General features: G+C 37.4%; 1 protein-coding gene across 3 annotated transcripts in view; it reads right to left on the bottom strand.

Annotated features, from left to right (window-relative positions):
* The window catches only part of EVC (EvC ciliary complex subunit 1), a 148,021-nt gene that overhangs the window by 36,227 nt on the left and 90,036 nt on the right, over positions 1–21,758 (bottom strand). For all 3 annotated transcript variants that reach the window (XM_056802414.1, XM_007496750.3, XM_007496749.2), the window contains 3 exons: positions 16,320–16,429; positions 8,371–8,581; positions 952–1,158 (listed from right to left, as the gene is read on the bottom strand). In XM_056802414.1, coding sequence (XP_056658392.1) covers positions 952–1,158; positions 8,371–8,581; positions 16,320–16,429 — 528 coding nt within the window. The remainder of the gene's footprint in view (positions 1–951; positions 1,159–8,370; positions 8,582–16,319; positions 16,430–21,758) is intronic.

The following is a 21,758-nucleotide window of genomic DNA, read 5'->3' on the forward strand; positions in this document are numbered from 1 at the left end:
GCAGGTGCCATTATTACCACCATTTTACAGATGAGAAAACTGAGGTAGGTGACTCGCCTGGGATCATGCAGTAGGTATTTGTGGCAGGATTTAAACTCAGCTCTTTCTTACTTACAGGTCCAACACTCTACTTTATTATCTACTTACTTCTCAAAATCAACACCAACATGGCTAACTGGAATATCCAATAAGACATGATAATATTTGTCAGACATGCATGCTATAGGCTATTTCTGTGAGATCTGATGGAGAAGACCCTTTGCAACGACATCACATTTCCTCAACTGAGAATGTGACATCACTCCAATCTGTAACTCTGTACCACTACAGTTGGCCATTTACATATAGGCTGCAGTGACTTCTGGCAAGTGAGTGTGATTATTAGCTATGAGCAGAGCCAAAGGATAAGCAAGCGCTCTGACAGGGGCAAAAAGTATCAGCTCTTTCCCCTTCGCTTTCAAAACCATCAGGGGAAACTCTGAAAATTGAAACCTCTCTTAAGGCTGTAAAGTGGAGAGGGCAGATGCTAGGATTTAGAATCCCAGGACTTGGGTTTGAGACGTAGATCTATAACTTGTCAGCTATGAGACCCGGAACCTGATGGTATTAATAATCAAATTTATCTGGAGATTTACACACAGAAAGGCACTTTTCCCAATCCTGAAGGAAAAGAACTACATGCATCATCATCTATTTATAGCTGCTCTTTTTGTGGTGGCAAAGAATTGGAAACTGGGGGGGGGGTGTCTATCTTAGTTCTGCTCCTTTCATTACACATCATTTGATATGCATCTTCTCATGTTTCTCAGCATTCCTCAAAGTTGCTATTTCTTATGGCTTAATAATATTCTATTATTTCGTGAGCCATTTTTTTCTATCCACCTCTTTTGTTTCCCTCTCCCCATTTTTTGTTATGACAACTATATCAAGGGATGCAGGAGTCCTTCTTACCTTGAAGTCATCTCTGTCTTTGCCTCTGTTCTTGGCCATATCACACCGAGCATGCTCAAGCAAGGCTTCTCCAATCACTCGCTGCATGTGTTGATGCAGAAACTGTACACATTCTTGAACTTCCAAAATGAACTGCTGATGGAATTCTAGACGTGTTTGTTGAGTCTCCTCCTTTACTTTCTTCTCTTCTTCCAGGATACGAGACTCCTATAAGGGAGTAAATAAAAAGGGGATACTCACTTTTCTACAGTTTTATTGGGAGGATCCTCTAAGTCTTTTAATGTTTCTTTTTCTTTAAAAAAGGAAAAAAATGGCTTTCTTTTCAAAGATAAGATTTAAGAAAGATTGGGTCTCTCTATTTCACTTAGGTCAAAAGCTCTGACCTCACCAGACCTGGAATACAAATGGACCTAGTTCCTCTACTGATCATCATGGGAGCTTTGACCTCTTCTTTTTCCAACACAGACCAGTTTTCAACTCTTTAGGCAACCTTGATGCCTTCTGTTCCTCAAGAGGTTCACCATATGAATGCCATGTTCAATACAGACATCCATTAGGCACAGCCTACTATAGCTCAGAGATTCTGAGGTCAAGAGATCTACCATCCTTAGCCTCCCCTGGAGCAGGATTAGACGAGTGTTCGTGAGATGGTAGAAGATAACTACATCTTTCAAAGCCCACCTCAAGTCTCACGACCTCCATGCTGGTGCTTTGGACAAATGATTTCTCCTCTTCCTGACTGCCTTCAGAGAGCACGGAGCATCTCTCTCCCATCATCTTGAGCCTTTCAACTGCCAATGATGTAAAGCACCTAAGACTAGAACACACGCTCTAAGAGCTTCTAGAGATCTTGGACCATTAGAGCATTGGGTTTCAGAACTGAAAGGGATCTTGGAACACAGAACATAGAATATCATAGTTGGAAGAGAGCTTAGAGGCCATCTAGTCTAATCCTCTCATTTAATAGGTGAGAGAGGCTTCCAAAGACCAAAGGTCCTACCATACTAGGTCTCCATGCTTTTAACTGGATCTTTATTTTACTATAGTTCCCTTGATTTCTGATTGTAAAATGCTTTGGATTTCAAAGTTTTGCTCTAATGTTTTATTATCATTTTAGCTATATAAGCCTCGGCTTCCTACTAGACTATAAGTTCAGTGTCAAAAATGTATCATATTTCTTTTAATAATCCAAAGGAACTAATATAGCTTTGGGTACTCTGGATATTATGGAAATATAATTTAAATTTAATTTCTTCCAGATCATTGGAAAATACACTGTTCATTAAAGGACTACAAAAGTCTTTTTTATCATAGTTAAATTCAGATATCTATCATTGTGGGCAAGTTCTTCCCTGTTTCTAGATTTCAGTTCCCCTATTCATGAATTTACATGAGATGTAGCTCTGAGGTCCATTTCAATTCTTGAGATCCTGTGATATGATGATGCCTCTAGGTCTAATGGCCTCTGATTTTTAGATGATTCATTTTTTTCAAGGTTTTACTGCAGCATTTTATTTTTCTGCTATGGAAAACAAAGTATGTTCGGCCAAAAGTTGACAAAGACAACACGAATAAATAAAATAAGGTCTATGGTATTATCACAAAGAGGACATTTCAAGCTTCTGAAAACCTATATTGTTTTTCAAGTCAGGTTTACACATTTACCTTAAAAATACAAGAAATTATTAATTTTTTGACTAAATGGTAAGGAAATTTAACAATTTACTTGTTAGCTTCCATTCTGTATCTGGTATTCACTGGAGAAAATGAAATTAATGAGGCTAAAAACTATATTATAATTAGAATCAGTTTTTTTGGTAAACTGTATAATTTAGCCGTATTGTAACTGACTGGTTAACTAAGTCACAAATAATTCAAATTTGCTGCAAATGATGTATTCATTTATGCATAATGCTAACTTTCCAAAATTTTCTAAAAATTACCAGTTTATATATATGATTTTATTTATTTATTTTATATATTTATATATATATATATGATATAATATTCTATATGATAGAGCATTCAATGCAATATAACTGTGACTACCAACTGAGAAACTTCATAAGTACAAAGGATGAATTCAAAGTATTCTTGACCTCCAATGATGCTGAAGGCCTTGCTAATGACTCAGGATGCCAAGAAAATTAGTTTGAATCAGAATGATGAGACTGTAAAGAGTTTGGGACCAGAAGGAAGTCAGAGATGTACATGGCAGTTCCTAGTTATAGAGCATGTATTCTTATTAACAAATAGGAATCAGAAGCCATATTTGTCACTAGTGATAATAGCCACTGTAGTGGCACATGAGTTTTTCATCATAGACTTACATGAAAATTTGATAGGGATTTTTTTTTGTACCTGTTGAACTTTCTTCATAAATACCATCATTTACCTTTGGTCAATCAGATTTAAACCATCAAACTTTGGCATTTAATTTGAGCATAATAAATCACTAAAGCAAGTAAATGGAAAAGAGCATAGAATGTGAGTGATAAGAGTAGTAAGACCTGTTGCTGAATCCTTTGGAGGGGGAAGCAATAAGAAAAAAGCAAAAACAGTGAATTTAAAGAATATAGATGATATAAGAAAAAAAATAAAAAATGTTAATAATTTAAAGCACTATCCATTTTCAAAAGTGCTATACTTAGGATAACCTTATGAAACTAGCAGGTCATGTACTAATGTCTCTATCTTATAGAAAAGAAAGGGAAGATTTTAAAACCTGCTCTGGTTATATTGGATAGTAAGTAGCATATGGCAGACCTCAGACCCAAGTCTTCACCTGAAGTATTTGAGCATCCGCTATTACATCAAAATGAAGGGTTTGGTTTGGGGCTTTGATTTGTCATCTATTCATACACTTTTTTCTATTTTTTCATGAAGTTAAGCTACATTTTAAGGTCTCAACTCATACACTTTTGGTAAAATCTTAAGGTTATTTGGCCAAGACTTCTGAAGGTTTTTCTTTCAGGCTTCAATTAATATGAGGTCAGCTTTGATGATATATTACTCTGTAAGATTTCTTCTAATTCCAATATTCCATGTTTGAAGCTTCTAGCACTAAAAATCTGCTTTTAAACATTCATGATTTCCAACTTTAAAATTTTAATTCCAGAATTCTAAGCTCTGTCCCCATATTAACATTCCAGATTCTAAAGACCCTTCCCACTTTACCATTCTTTGTTCTAGTCTAAGGCCCCCTATTACTAATATTCTCTGTTTTAAAGGCTTGTAATAAGATCATGGATTTAGAGTTAGAAGAACCTGGAGGCTCTCACTTAATAGATGAACATCCTGAGTCACACAACTAATACATATCTGAGGACAGATCTGAATTCAGATCTTTCTAATTCTAAGCTAAGAACCCTAGATATTACTCTATGCTCCATCTTTTACCAAGTCTGTAATTACAGTGGTTTAAAGAAATAAAGCTCTGTTTCTGCAAGGGCACATAGCAGAGGAAAATCTGTGAAAACTCCATCTCCATCCGTGAATCGTGAACTCTGCCAGTCATGAAATAACCAGTTCCCCCCACTCAGTAGGCATTCATCCCCAAAGAGCTGGGGTGGATACTGTGTTTTGATCAGTGACTTCCACCATGGTTACTAAAGCTTCTAACTAACCATGTTCATCTTGGGTTTGTAATATTCACGACAGGTTTGGACTTGGAAATATAAGTTCAACAATGAAAAGAATTCCTGGTGTAAAAGAGTCCTCATCAGGCAGGGTGGATTATCAGGCTCTAGAATATACTGCTGAATGCTCTGATCATTAGCACTAAGGAACAAGAAGAAATTAAGACAAATGAAATTAAAGCCATTTTTCCATTTCATTTGGATGTACAAACCTAACCTGCATAGTTATATTTATGTATATATATGCACATATATATATATATATTTATAAAAGAAAGAAAATCTATTACACAATAGGATCCACTGCAGTCTTCAATATGTGATTTCTCCCAGAAAATAAATGCCAAAAAGGAAGCTCATTCTTCCAAGGATCACAGGTAGCCTAATGCCCAACAGAACTCACCCAAAGACTGATTTTTCCCCCTTGACTCTTCCTTATTTATAATTCAGACAGATAGTTTCTAACTTGACACCTTTAAAAACTTCATTGATCAGTTTTCTTCCATAACAAAAGACCCATTAACTCTGCATAGCCAAATGGGGGCTTGCCACAGAATTTTTTCTAGAAGAAAACTGACACCTTATCCTAATCAAAAGGCACATCAAAATCCCTCATGCCACTAAATAGTACAGCCACTGAAATTGTCCTGGACAGAGTACTTCAGAAGCAGTCTCAAAGGAAAAACAAAATGCTATTTGCACCCATCATTCTATTCTCGGCTCTAGCCTTCAATTGTCTATTTCCAGCTTGCTCAAGAAGGTAGGGTGACATGGTGTAGATGACAAAGAAAATATGATTTCTTCTTTTTTTTTTTTGTTAGCTGGAAAACAAAAACAAAAACAACAAAATCCCAAGTCTTATCATTTCCTCGTTAGATTATCTTTTTGCTTTTGGGGCAAGGTGATAGATTTTCTTGCCTTCATAAAAGATAACTAAATCAAGAACTAAAGTCATTCCTTAAAACCAGGTTCTTAAGATGGGAAAGCTCCCCAAGGGGTCTACAGGTAGATTTCAAGGAATCCATGAACTACAGACAAATAATTTGACTTCTTTAGTTCTGAATTATCTGTGAAATGAGGTGATTATGTTCATGTACGTAAATTTTTTTTCTTATCTCTGTACTCTTAGGTAATTTATTTTATACATTTTAAAAGACATTATTCTGAGAAAGGGTTGATTGGCTTCACTAGACTTTCAAATGATTCATTGCACATAAAAATATTAGAGAATCCCTGTCTTAAGGCTGTCTAAGGCAATGAGAGGTTAAGAGATTTGTGTAAGGTCACTCAGTCAAATTCTCTAAGAAGGAAGACTTGCACCCACATATTTCTGGCTTTGAGAACAACTCTGTGTCCCTTTTTCTACATTGCCTTAAATTAGATTGATATTTAATTAATAAAAACCACATGAAATGATATTGAGAAAATGATGAAGCCATGAAGTCTGGACTAGGATTTATGAAGTACCTACTATTTTCCAGGCACTGTGAAAAGAGTTGGGAAATGTAATAGGAAGAGAATGTTTTCAAAAAGAACTGTGCAATGCAAAGGTTAGAGTGATTGACAGGACCATGTGACAGAGAGTCACGTGGGAGCCTAAGGGTCATGATCTGGATAAAGATTCTAAGATCCCAACAGTCCTGGCACTTCCCTTCTGACCTTGGGCTGGAGGTTTGACAACAAGTTTCTGGCTTTTGGTGATACCAGCTGAAGAGAGGAATCTTTTGAACTGGCTGCTGGCAGCTAGAACAGAGGATTGAAGACCCACTTCTCCACTGGACCTGCTTTGTTCAGTTTTCATCCTGGCCCATTTGATTGGAGTCCACTTATGGGATTTGGGAAACTTACTATTTAGCTTAGATAAGTTAGGTTAAGATAGGTTTATAGAAATTAGGCTCTAAGGTTAATTGTAATAATTCTCCTCACCCCCTTTCCTTCTTTCCTATCCCAAAAAATAAACCTGATTTTTATGTTTCCTTCTTTTTCATTCCCCAACAAATCCCACTATTACAGGATATAAAGATATGTTAAGATTAGTCCTCATTCTCCAGAAGTACACAATCTAAAACATTTTAGGCTATAAATACTTTATAAGTCATCTTCCTTTTCACGGTCTGTTGCTCTTTAATGTGTGTGTTTTGGATAAGAAAATGAAAAATGGATGACCATTAGACAAATCTTCATAAAGAAGATACTCAGAGACCATCAAAAAAACCCCTTTCATCAATAGCATTCGATGCATCTAAAGTTTCCTTAGAAATATCAACAGATATTTCGCAAGGACCACACAAGTGCCCAGCACTGTGCTATCTGTTCTGTGGCAAGCACAGAAGTGTGAGGCTTAAATGCCTGCTGTCAAGCATTGTCTCAGATGCCTGCCATCTTGCTAAGAGAGATGAGATTTTTCAACTTCATATTATCAGTTGTGAGGCATCATAAATGCAAAAGAAAGGATGCTTGACCTGACATCTCAAGAACTAGATTTCAATATCTTTTATTCTACTCGCCTAGCTAAAACATACCCCCTTCTCTGTTCTGATATTGTCACCACTCTGGTGCAGGGCTCTATCACCTCATGCCTAGATTATGGCAAGAGTCTGCTGGTGGGTCTGTCTGCCTCAAGTCTCATCTTCTCAGCCACATCCTCCATTCTGCCACCCAACTGATTTCCTTAAAGCCAGCTCCGACCATGTCACCTCCATACTTAATAGGCTCTAGTGCTTCCTTCATGCCTCCAAGATCAAATCCAGAATCTTCTGTCTGGCATACAAAGCCCTCCATAGCTTAGCTTTGCCCCCAATGTCCACTTATAGTTTCCTCCTCACCAGGCACTCTTTGATCCAGTAACACTTAGCTTTTGACTCTTGCTCAAACAAGACCTTCCATCTCTCAGCTTTGGGCATTCTCTAGATTTCTCTATTACTTCTTCTCAGCCTACAGGGTTCCCTGGCTTGCTTCAGCAAAAAATCCCATCTTCTACAAAAAACCTTTACAAACACATTTTCATTCTCGTCTTCTCTTTTTAATTATTTCCTATTTATCCTGCATATAGCTTGTTTTTACATATGTTCATTTCTTTTTTTACCCCCTTTAGAATGTGAGCTCCTTGAGGGCAAGGGCTCTTTTCTCTCTTTTTTTGTATTCCTAGCACTTAGCATAGTTCCTGGCATAAAATAAATGCTTATATGTGATACTAGTCAGGTCATTTAAACTCAAGTGCCAGTTTTTTTCATCTGCAAAATGGGAATAACATTGTTTCAAGTATCTAACTTTTAGGTCTGTTATGAGATTCAAACATCATATTATTTGCAAATTCCTATAAAACTCTCTTGAAATGTAATTATTTTTAATTTTTCTTTTAGTTTTTTAACTTTTGAAATGTAACTATTGATACTCAAAATATGGTCTGGGGACATTGATAAGACCCTAAGATCCTATTAGGATATCTATAGCATCAAAAACTCATTTTCACAATACTAGTAAGATGTTTTCATTTTTAATATTTTTAATAGCCTATAAAAAGAAAGTTCTTCAAGGGGCCCCATAATTTTGAATAATGTAAAGGAGTCTTTGAGAACCACTGTCTTATAGAATAAACCATTTGACTAGGATGTCTGAGGAGCCTTCCAACTCTAACATTGCATTTAGTCCAAGATTAATCTGGGATGAACCATCTATGTTCTATGATGTAAGGTCTTTTACAACTCTAACATTCCATGCATACTGGTGATTCTAAGGTAAGAGGAAAAAAAAGGAAAAAAAAGAGGAAAGAGGGGATTACCATTGCTTTAAGGAGATGCCACTGGTGTTCATCCTGACACTGAGAGGAACTCTTTTCTAGGATGTACTGTTCTTTTAGTTCCTGAAGGAGACACTTTTTTCTGGACATTCTCATCTGAGTCATTGTGGCCGCAGCAATATTTCGGAGTGAGAGTCTTCTGAGGATTGAGCTCATCATCAGCTTATGTTTCTGTAAAATGTATTTTCTTGACCTGGGAAAGGCACCATGGATTTAATGACCATTTCCAACTATTTAATAACCATTCCTAGCATTTAGCCATCAAGATTCAGCATTTTGAAACATACACACCAAAAGAGCATGATAATGTTCCATCCCAATGGCCTGGCCAAGTTTCAAATAAGAGAATGCACTTTTGGTTGAGAAGATTGGATCACCATCAGATGTCTGTACAGAAACATGCAATGGGCAATTGTAGAAAGCAGAAAATACATGCTTCTAGAAACATGACTGCTTAATAATACACACACTATATTATAACCAGAGAGAGGCATGATCACACACTGGCTTTTTCAGTTCCCATATTTGGACAATAATGCCAACAATCACTAAATGCAAAAAAGAGTGTTTTATCCATGGCTATACAGTAGAAGAGCCTCATCTAGAAATCTGATTTATATTAGTCCATTTAGTAAACTACTCTCGTTGAAGAAAACCACCACTTGATGGTGAAATATTGTCGTTTTGGCTAAAATTTGAAAGTAGTCAAATAAGATGGAAATACTGTCTTAGCCAGGACAACAAAGTTAACTTTCTAAACATGAACAATCAATATTTATTCAGCATTTAACATCCATTTGTTGGAATCCCACCCATCCTTCAAGGCCCAGATACAATGTTTGATCTCCCATGAAGCTTTCCTTTATGCTTCTACCCAGAAGTGGGACTCTCTTGGAAATTGCTTTCCTCTTTAAAACTGAGCATATTCTTGTGTGTTTAAAATGAATTTGAACTCTGGGAGACTATATCTCCCAGGACTCTCTACCCCAACTTCCTCATACACATCCCACTTCCTTTGTGGGAGCTGTCTAAGAAAGTATAAAAGAAGAGAGAAGCGAGAGTTTTCACACCTTTTCTGCAGAAGCTTCCTTTCCAAACCTTTATTTTCCTAGCTAAATAAACCTATCTAACTATCCCTAAAGTCTGGCTTGATTTAATTTAAATCCCTAGCATAATTATAGCTAAAAAAGAAAAGCCTAGTCAATTTCCCCACTGGGACTGGGAGACCCCCAGCTACTTTCCCTTCCTTTCCCTACCTTTTCCCTCCATTTCCCCATCAACATATATTTGGCGATGCAGGTCCTGAACCTACAGTCTTCTCAACATGCTTGCTACTTTGCCTTACAGATTTCAAGTAAGTTAAAAAAACTCCCCACCTCCAAACCCAGCCCAATTGGATTCCCTTTCCCCTAATAATCAGTATCAACCACTTCTGGCTCCTCTCAGGCCAGGAGACTTACTCTAATCCCACTCACCTTGCCTGGCTAACACCCAGCTGGGGATCTGACCAAATAAATCAGCAGGGGTCCAGGAAAAATCCCAGTGCCTCTTCCTCTTTCATCCACTCCAGCCTGCTTCAAAAACTCCCTGACAGTCCCCAACATTAACTGCCTAGCTCCAATCTTTCCCTCCATAGCAAAACTGCCATTAAACAGGCAACTCTCAAACCCCCCAAAAACCCAAACCCAACTTGCCTTTAGAACAAGGCACCTCAAAATGCTTTAACTCCACCCCTTCCTCCATTCTAGTTCACAGCACCATGCAGTGCCTTAACACCACCCCCAACCCACAATTCCCTTTTCCAACTCCCATTCCCCAATTAGCAATTTGCTCCTCCCTGCACTAAAAAAAGAAATTCCCTTCTGCTGAATTGCAGTCTGCCTTTCTACCACCAGAGGGCAGCACCAATTAAATATATATTATATATATAATATATATAGCAATTTTTTTCTTCCTACACCATCACAAATAAATGAATAGACAATTAAAATAAATTAATAAATACACGCAACATGATTGTTACCCTATATGAAAACTTTTTGACTTTTTGACAAATTGGAAACCTTTAAAGTTTCTGAATGTCTCCTTTCCATAATGCTGCTAGGAAATCTGTTATTCCTAATTCTTAATATTAAGACACAAAAGGCTACAAATCAGAAAATGAAAGACAACTCTTTATATGGTCCAGTGGAAAAGGAGGATCATATTCAAATTCCTGAAAAGTCTAATTTAAAATTTTGCAAGCTTGAAATGTCTAATTCACATTCAAATTTTTGCAAACTTTTCCCCCAAATTACTGAGTGAAGAAGATCCTATTTCTCCTAAAATAGAGAGGGATCTTTCTCATATGTCTCAGGTGGAAAAACTCCTCTCTTGTGTGGTGCACCTTCTGGCCAACCCTCCCTCCCCTGTGCCTTCTCCTGACTCCCCTGCTCCCTCTCCTGATGCCCCATCCTCCCCTGTCCCTTCTCTCAGCCCATGAAAAATCCCAGCCCCGAGAAAACCTCATACTGCCTCAGTCAGAAAGCAAACAACTCAAAAGAAACAGAGACCACAGTCTGAGCCCTGTGATTGTCTTTTCCCCTTAAGGGTAGTGCCCACAATAGAACAAACTGGGGATGTGGTAAATTTAAGACAATATATTCCTTTCACACCCCAGGATAAAAAAAAATTTTTTTAAAAGATACGCTTAGCTTCAAAGATGAACTGATATTTGTAATGAAAAAGATGATTGATATATTCTTCCAGTATGATCCTTCTTATAAGGATGTTGAAAAATTACTTCAGTCCTTTCTAACATAACGTGAGAGAAATAGCATCATCTCTCAGGTTAACAAAGCCCAAGTGGCCAATGCAGTACACTGGCTATCTCAACATCCTCATTGGGACTATAATGTTCCTACACAGTATATACAATTAAACAATGCTAGGGAAGCCATCCTCAAGGCAATGCGAGAATGTGCTGAAAGACCAGATGTTTGTACAAAACTTGCCCATCTTATACAATTTGATGATGAAACCCCCTCCTAATTTATGGATTGGCTCCTTGAGCTGGGAGGTTAGAACCTGGATCTGGACCTTTCTGCTGAAAGGGATATCAGACAAATATGACGTCAATTTATTAATAATTCTTGCAGAGTAGTCCAAGACTATTTTAAAACACATTGTCCAAAATGGCCAGAGATGTATTGTGAAGAGTTGAGCAGAACTGCTTTGCACATCTCAAAAAGACATGCAAAAAAAAAATGGCAGAAACTAATGATCCATTGGGTACAATAAAAAAGGACCTGAAATCTTTAGGTGATAAAATAGATAAACAGGAAAGAGGGCATGATACTACACCAATACCACTTGCTCCTCTTTGAGAATTGAGAATTTTAAAACTATTCCACCCTAATCAGACTGTAGTTTAGAAGATCTGATTTAGCTATTTCCTAATCAGTAACAATGGAGATACGTGGAATAACAGAATTGGGTCTTGGAAACTCTACATTCACCACCCTTCTTAGTTTAACAAGATTAGGAAGGTCTGCATCAAACTCAAGATTTAATTATCTGAGGAAATGGACTTCAACAGACATGTGCAAAAAAAGGACAGACCCTTGGGCTGTCCTAAATCAAGCTAAGCCATCACTGGTACAGATGAGACGCAGGAAAGTGATGTAAAACTGTCTATATAAGGCATTTCATTTCCTGTCTCTTCCTCTTTCCCCGGAGAGATGACTCTGGCTGGCAGTGTGCTAGGTGTTCCAACATCTTGGGGTGGTGGCAGCTATGGTCTGAGTTCGGTGGTGAGTTTGCCCTGAAGCTGATTTCAGGTTCGGGCATCTTGGCTTAGCCCTTTCCTTTTGGAGTTTAAATCTGACTCTTTCCTCCTTCATACTCCAAAACCTTATCTCCTAATCTCTCCCCTCGCACTAGCCAGGAGGGGGGAGAAACCCTACTCCTTTCCTTCTTCCTTCTCCTTAATCTCCTCCACTATCAATTAAAACAACATACAATTCTCAGCTGACTTGGTTTTTTCATTAGGATTTTCTAAATAAAATCCTTGGTGACCAAAATAATTATTACATTCAGTCTCAGCCATAATTTTACCTTTTACAGAATCTAAATTTCAATCCTTGACCTGCCACTTCTGTGAGAAGGCCCACATAATGATGAATTGAAGAAATCAATTCCGGGAAATCAGGAATTATACCTACTGGAATACTAACAATGTTTTCAGGAACAACAACTATCAGAATAATAACAGGAATACTTTCAGGAATAGAATTTTCAGAAATGATAATTCTGGTAACATAAATCACGCAGATAAATCAAATGACCCCACAACAATATCTCTTAAGTGGAACTCATACACGAACTCTCCATGTGGGACAGAAGGTGGTGCCTCTTAAAACTCTCTTGCTTTTGTTGTTTTGTTGCTATTAACCCTTTTCAGTTTTGTCTTCCCTTAAACGAGCAAAAGAAGAATCTGTTGTAATAGTTATAGGGATTGTAGTCATTTTAAGTTGCCCTTCCCCCACCAACTGTCATTGCTGTCCATCAATTTCACTCTAACCTTCCAACTCCTGTTTGCTCCAACGTAGCGGCAAAATGTCCAGAACTTGCTTCAGTTTTCCTTTCGAACTGTCTACCCTCTTCCTTTATTTGTGCCATCCTATGTTTGGATGGAAGTCCATCACAACTTGTATTGTTAATTTAGAAAACTTGTATTTGTTATTTTCTTTGTACCTATATTACCGCTCAGAAAAACTGTATTAGTGACCTATATTAATGACCTGCATTGACTTGATTTACATTTTGTGCTCCTTTTTGTGAAAATTTTTTGTGTTTACTTCAATGTATTATTGATTTTTACCTCATTTGCACTCACATTGTGGACCATGGCTAAGGTAAGAGAAAATGCATCTAAATCCTTAGGTCAGAATCTTTATATTCTACCCCTCCTTACATGACACTGATTGTAAAATATTTTTTGATTGTCACAGATTATATGAGGCATATAATTTTTGGAATTTTAGCACATTTTTGTAATTGTATGTGCAATTTAATTTTCCTAAGCATGTGTCATCTACCTAAATTGAAAGATTTTAGATTATTACATTAGTGTAGGTTTACTATGTCCATTAATTCTAACTGTAACTGCATGCCCCAAAAGGCCTTAGACTACTGAAACTACCATTAGTATTTACATAATTTGGGACTTACTATGTCTGATTCAAAGAAATGGCAACAAAAAGGAGCACAGACTGATCTACATAGTGTCAAAGAAGCATGAATATCTACCCAGTGCCACAGAAGCATGTATTTCACCTGAATGGTGCCAAAAAAGCACACAGGTCAAAAAGAGAAACCAATCTTTTTAGGATTTCTGAGACTTGTTGAAACATCGATGCCAATAATAATAATAAAAAAGGACCTGAACCCAGTGTGAGAATCGAGGTTGCAGCACTAAACATATGTTAAGATGCAGGACTCCTTGTACCACACTCCTTGTGAAATTTATATCAAGTATCTAACAACTGGCTATTCTGGTTCCATATTCTATCCCTGAGAAGAAACGACAAAAGAAGAAATATATCAGACCAAGGAATAAAAATCTAGTCCCTTTTTCCTAACTTTCTTGCTGTGGTGGTTAACTGTGATCCTGCTTGCTGAGTGGGTAAGTATATGATGTTGGACACGTAAAATGGAGATTTCAACTCTGGACTTCTGGGGATTGAAATAAGCAAAACCAGGAGATTATTATACATAGAAACAAAAATATTGTGGAATGATCAACTGTGGTAGACCTTGCTACTATCAGTAATACAATGATCCAGGACACTTCTGATGGAATTATGAAAAAGAATGCTATCCACCTCCAGAGAAGGAATTGTTGGAGTAGACATGCAGATGAAAGCATACAATTTATCAATTGTTTACATTTGGGTATATGTCTTGGAATTTTGGTTTTCTAAGAGTATTCACTTGTAAAAATGCCCAATTTGGAAGTATGTTTTGCATGATAATCCATGTATAACCTAGATTGAATTGCTTGTCAGCTCTGAAAGGGGAGAAAGAAGGAGAGAGGGAGACAATTTGGGTCTTATGACTTCAGAAAATTTATGTGGACATTTTTTATTGCACATACTTGATAAAAATATTAAAAAATAAAATTTACCATATTCCTATCTGTTATTTGTGTGTATGATGTGTTTTATTCCTGTATACTAAACGGTGCTTCATTTTCTCCCCTTAAAGGTCCAGAAGAAGATGTATCTTGTAGGTGTTCAATAAATGTCTATAAAATAGATATTTATTAAATACCTGTGATGTGTCATATGCTTTGTTAAGCACTAAAAAGAAATATGAAGATTGTGTATGTGCATAACTCTTTGCATAAATACATGTCTGTATGCTGTGTTCATGAAAGTTATGTTATTGCTCTGGCTAAGACAGTATCTCTAGCTTATTTGACTACTTTCAAAGATTAGCCAAATAATTTAGTCAAGAAGACAATTTCACCAACTAATTGTTTTCTTCAACAAGAGTAGGTTAGTACATGGACTAGTATAAATCAGGCTTCTAATTCAGGCTCTCCTACTAACTTGCTCTATTGGATCTGCTATACTGGATAAATCACTCCCTTCTCATCTGTAATTACTTCCTAGCTCTAAATTTCCACTAAATTTGTGTCCATATTTTATCTTCCTTATTGATTATAAATTAAATGAAGGTTTAGAATCTTCCTTATTTATTTTTAAAAGACCCTTACCTTCTGTCTTCGATATGATATTAAGTATTGGTTCTAAGGCAGAAGAGCAGTAAGGGCTAGGCAACTGGAGTCAAGTGACTTGCCCAGAGTTATACAGTTATGAAATATCTGAGGCCATATTTGAACCCAAGACCTCCCATCTCTAGACCTGCTCCTTATTTTTTTTGGTATCTCCCCCAGTGTCTAACACAATTCTCCATATGCAAAGAGTACTTAGTAATTTCACTTTCATTTTATTTTAGGACTTGAGGGGTTGGAGCTAATACTTATCTTTTTATTAATGTTCACCTCTTGAATCATTGGCACAAATTCTTATGTCTACCAAGGTGGATAGTAATAGTTTTTGTGTGTTATTTTCTCTCACACTCAGTCTGCACAGAATAATCTGCATATGCTCCTTCAGAAATGGAAACCAGAAATCAAGATCAATGGTGTCCATGCCTCAGATGAACTTCTGAGTACTATTGTTGTTGTTCAGTCATTTCAGATTCATTGTGATCCCACTTGGAGTTTTCTTGGCAAAGATTCTACAGTCGTTTACCATTTCCTTCTTCAGCTCATTTGACAGATGAGGAAACTGAGGCAAACAGGGTTAAGTGACTTGCCTAGAGTCACACATCTAGTATGTGTCTGAGGGCAGATTTTAACTCAGGAAGATGAATCTTCCTAACTCCAGGTCCAACACTCATACACTATGCTACCTAGTTGCCCATCTAAATACCAGACAGAATCTATTCTTATGACTCTCCCACTAAATCACTCTGAATTGATATTCATAGTGTAGAGGAGACACTAGCACATGGGTCTCCAGGTTTATGTGTAATTCAATATATTACACTGACCACGGAGAGCAGGAGATCTAAGAGAAAGACAGTGATGCTTCAGTATCCAGGCTCCATATCCATCCACAGTTACTCTTTGTTCTCCAGATATATGTACACCATACTCTCAAAGCCCCCAAGACCTGAAGATCTATGTGGAGTCCTCTGGATTTCTTCCTGTTACCTCTAAATGGTTGCCTTCTGAATAAGAATCAGTAATTCCCTTTTTCTAGCCACTCTGGAATGGTGAGAGTGAGTGCAGGAATCTTACTGAAAAAGTGGTAGCTCCTATATGTACCCCAAATCCCTCTTTGGGCTTTTTCCATCCCACTCTTTTGACTTATACTCACTCTTCGCTGAGACCACCCAGGCGGCATAGCACTCCACGGATAATGTTCTCATGTTTCTCCAAACACTGTTTCTGCATGATGCCAGACAAGGCATACTCTTCAGCCCAAAGCTAAACCAAGAAAATGAAATTGGTGAGTTATATTTAAAACATAGAAAGACATAGTAGAAAGAGCACTGGACTTAAGAGTCAAGACCTGGATTTGAATCTTGATTCCATTGCCTACATTATTCAGTTTCCTCAACTATATTTTTTGAAAGGGATTAAAAATGACTTGATCAAGACTGCTTAGTAAAAATTGTCATAATGGAGAAACTTAGATCTTTTTAATTTAATTCAATTCCACCCTACCAACAGGTTTCTTTGAAGAACTTTAAGCACACAGGCACACATTCCACTAACACATACAATCATAGTAAATTTGTGAATGAATCAATGAATCATCCTAATTGGAGATGACTCATCTCAAATCCATTACAGATGACCACCTCAATTAAGCTCCTTTCTCTTAGTTTCTTTTTTAAAAAATAAGGTGGAGTCAAGATGGCGGCTAGAGGCAGCGAAAGTTCAGACTTCTGAAAACCCTTCCTTACTGATTAAAAACCAAATGCTCCTAGGGGCCTGAAAACCAAACCTAACAACAGGACAGAGCCAAGGAACCCTCCTGCTGGACTCAAAAGGCACGCCCCAAAAAAGCATGAATTTGAGAACACTCGGGTTTAAGGGGAAGGAAGAAAGAAGTTCTCAGTACCCCTCTCCCACCTAGAGCGCTAAGCCTCCAGTGGGAGCTGGAACCTCTGGGAGGGCAAGGGTGCTAGTCTGGAGGGAGTACCTTGTGGGCAAAGCTGTGCCAGCCTCAGAGCGACAAACGCAGGCGGTGGGGAAACAATTGGAGAAGAAGGTCAGAGCAGACAACCTAGTCTCAGCAGAGGAGACACTCCATATTGCCCCTCCCTTCCTGAGGTTTTGACCTCAGGGCACATACAGCACCACAAGTTCAACTCAGCTGGGTTTATAATCTCATCAAGCTTTCAGAGGCCAGAGAAGCTCAAGCTCCAACACCCCTCCCCTACAGAATGAATGAGCTAACATAATAAAAATGACAATCTTACTAAATTAATTTACTTATTTAGTGTCATTCCCATTGAATTACCAAAAAACTTTTTTACTGAATTAGAAAAAAAAACAGAACAAAGTTCATTTGGGAGAACAAAAGATCAAAGATATCCAGAGAAATAATGAAAAAAAATATGAAGGAAAATGGCCTTGCAGTCCCAGATCTCAAACTATACTATAAAGCAGTGGTCATCAAAACAATTTGGTACTGGCTAAGAGACAGAAAGGAGGATCAGTGGAATAGACTTGGGGCAAGTGACCTCAGCAAGACAGACTATGATAAGCCCAAAGATCCCAGCCTTTGGGACCAAAATCCACTTTTTGATAAAAAATGCTGGGAAAATTAGAAGACAGTATAGGAGAGATTTGGTTTGGATCAACATCTCACACCCTACCAAGATAAACTCAGGATGGATGAATGACCTGAATATAAAAAAGGAAACTATAAGCAAATTAGGCAAACACAGAATAATATACATGTCAGATCTTTGGGAAAGGAAAGACTTTAAAACCAAGCAAGAGCTAGAAAAAAATCACAAAATGTAAAATGAATAATTTTGATTGCATCAAATTAAAATGTTTTTGTACAAACAAAACCAATGCAACCAAAATTAGAAGGGAAGCAACAAATTGGGAAAAATCTTCATAAGAAAAATATGTGACAAAGGTCTAATTACTCAAATTTATAAAGAGCTAAATCAATTGTACAAAAAATCAAGCCATTCTCCAATTGATAAATGGGCAAGGGACACGAATAGGCAATTTTCAGATGAAGAAATAAAAACTATTAATAAGTACATGAAAAAGTGCTCTAAATCTCTTATAGTCAGAGAGATGCAAATCAAAACAACTCCAAGGTATCACCTCACACCTAACAGATTGGCTAACATGACAGCAAAGGAAAGTAATGAATGCTGGAGGGGATGTGGCAAAGTTGGGACATTAATGCATTGCTGGTGGAGTTGTGAATTGTTCTAACTATTCTGGAGGGTAATTTGTAACTATGTCCAAAGGGCACTAAAAGACTGTCTGCCCTTTGGTCCAGCCATAGCACTGCTGGGTTTGTACCTCAAAGAGATAAGGAAAAAGACTTATACAAGAATATTCATAGCTGTGCTTTTTGTGGTGGCAAAAAATTGGAAAATGAGGGGATGCCCATCAATTGGGGAATGGCTGAACAAATTGTGGTATATGTTGGGGATGGAATACTATTGTGCTAAAAGGAATAATAAAGTGGAGAAGTTCCATGGAGACTGGAACAACCTCCAGGAAGTGATGCAGAGTGAGAGGAGCAGAACCAGGAGAATATTGTACACAGCGACTGATACACTGTGGTACAATCGAATGTAATGGACTTCTCCATTAGTGGCAATGCAGTGATCTGAACAACTTGGAGGGATATAAGAGAAATAAAAAAACACTATCCACATCCAGAGGAAAAACTGTGGGAGTAAAAACACAGAAGAAAAACAACTGCTTGATTTCATGAGTCGAGGGGATATGATTGGGGATATAGATTCTAAATGAACATCCTGATGCAAACATCAACAACATGGAAATAGGTTCTGATCAAGGACACATGTAATACCCAGTGGAATTGGAGTCGGCTACGGGAAGGGTGAGGGCAGGGGAGGGAGGAAAAGAATATGATTCTTGTAACTAAGGAATAATATTCTGAATTAACTAAATAAAATATTTAATTAAATGTAGAAAGATTTTGGATAATTGTTTCCAAACATTTTAAGATTCAGATTTTCTCCTTTTATTCCTTTATACCCCAGAAAGTAAATCATAGTCTGATATAGGTTACATCAATACTTTCATGCAATGCACATTTCCATATTGCTCATGTAGTGATAGAAGACACATATCACACATACAATAAAAATCTTATGAAGGAATTAAGTGGAAGACGGCATGCTTTGATCAGCACCAGACTCCAACAGTGCCTTCTTTGACCGGGGATAGTATTTTCATCATGTGGTTACCTTGGAAACTTGCTTTCCTGATAATGGTTTAGGCCTTCACAGCTGATCATTATATGATATTTCTGTTCTCCTGGTTCTCATCACTTCCCTTTGCATCAGTTCATAAGTCTTTCCAGGTTTTTCTGAACTCATCCTGTTCATTGTTTCTCATGGAACAGTATTATTACATTACAACCAGTTACCATGACATATTCATCCATTCCCCATTTCATGATCAACACCTCAGTTTTCAATTCTTTTTCACTACAAAAGGAACTGCTACAAATATTTTGGAAGACAAAGGTCCTTTTCCTTTATCTCTCATCTGTTTGGGATGCAGAGCCAGCCTTTCTTCTAGTTTCAAAGGAACAAAGAGGTTTTCCCTTAATATCTTATAGAGGGGTAGGAGCTGTACCCTGAATGTTAGCTAATACAGGTCCCCTGAAAATAGTGATTAAAATGCAGCAGTGATGATTTGAACTCTATTTTCCTTGAAGTCGTGAGTTACCAAGATTTATTGGAAATTGCAAACAGTTTATTAAAGGACTCTGACTCATCTTGGTTAACAATTTGAACTAGCTTGGCTGAATGCTTAGGAAGCCAAGAAAATGGTCTCATCTCTGTCCCCTTGAATAACACAGCAGCCCATGTTAGCCGTATTTCTAGACCAGGCACACGCCTGCTATCTGCTTTCAGACTCTGGACAAAATAGAAACAACTCTAAATATGCAAGTGTGCCAAGACTTTGTGGCTAATTTTTGCCCAGTTGTTTCCCATCCTCTGTGTCAATTCATGAATAGCTGAGTACCTGAAAGGAAGATCAAGACAGAGTCCATGGAAAATGATAACAAAACAGCAGACCCTGAGCCTTAGATCCAGGTATACCACACTACCTCCCTTTTTAATTTATAAGCAGGATTTTAAAGTCTATTGTGGCCTAAAAAATCCATCCCTTGGTAGTCAAACCTATGGTGATTATTTTCTCTGAGCTTAGCTAAATGAGTCCTCAGAGATCAGATAAACATTTCCTAAAAGAAGCCTGGTACAGGGCATTGGAGTTGGTATCAAAAAGACCTCGGTTTGAATTCATATCTGTGTCACCTGGGGTAAACTCTCCTTGCCTCAGTGGCTGCATGTTGAAACTGACACAATTGGACTTAATGGCTTCTAAGGTGCCTTCTCACTCTAAGCTAAGAATCTTATGTTTTGTTTTTAGATGCATATTTGAATCTTCCTTGGTAGGAGGGAATATGAAGTGACAGATTTAGAGTCAAGAAGCATTCATTTTAGACTCCTGGCTTTTCTACTTATTGCCTATATCACCTTGAAAAAGTCATTGAATCTCTCTGGACTTCAGTTTTTTTCTCATCTGTAAAATATATGGGCAAAATTGGATAATTTCCAAGATATTACGTGGCTCTAAATTCAGTGATTTTGTGATTTCCAGCATTTGTACTCTTCTAGTCCCTGAGATCCAAGGGTTTCTTTCATGGAAAAAAATAGATTTAAGGAAAACTGAAAACACTATAAATGGATATTTTCTCCTCATATTTATATTATGCTTTTTAAAAAAGGATTTTATTCTAACATGACTGGGAGGTAGGGAGTGCAAGTAGTATTCTTCCATAGAAGGATACAGTCTCAGAGAGAAGCAATGGCTTGCCCATGACCAGATAGGCTACACATATTAGGGTTCTCCTGACTCTTAGAGCTGCTTGTACTACATTTTGCTGCCTTCTCTTTTCTTTTTTCCTTTTCTTGTATTCTGTTTGACTGACTTACCCTACTTGTATTCAATCCTATCAAAAGACAGAGCAAGAAAAAAGAAAGTATAAGAAAGACAAAAATAAACTGGAGGAAGGTTTGTGATAACGATAGATTTTTCAGATCATCCAGGCAAAAGCCCAGCTTTATTTTCCCTGATTCATCCAAATTCCATATTCCCCACTGAGTTTCCTAAGTAAGAAAAAGATAAAGTACCAATCATTTTCACTTGAGAAAAATTGGAGGGGGAAGGTATCAATTTAGTGTATTTCCAATTATTCTTAAATGTCATTTTTCTTGAGTTTTTCTTGTTGTTGCATTCATCCAATAAGCATATATTAAGTGTCCATTGTGTGCCAAGGACAGTACTAGGCACTGGGGGTAAAAGGACAAAACCCAAACATTCCCTGACCTCAAGAAGCTTACATTCTGTTGGGGGAAATACTACATGTACATGCCAAAATGAATATAAACTAGGTTGCTCAGTCCTGCTGGATTCTTCTTGAAGTTTTCTTGGCAAAAATACTTGAGTGGTTTTCCATTTCCTTCTCCATCTCTTTTTACATATGAAGAAATTGAGGCAAACAAGATCA

Source organism: Monodelphis domestica, chromosome 6, assembly GCF_027887165.1.
Source record: "Monodelphis domestica isolate mMonDom1 chromosome 6, mMonDom1.pri, whole genome shotgun sequence".
In the NCBI taxonomy this organism is placed as follows: domain Eukaryota; kingdom Metazoa; phylum Chordata; class Mammalia; order Didelphimorphia; family Didelphidae; genus Monodelphis; species Monodelphis domestica.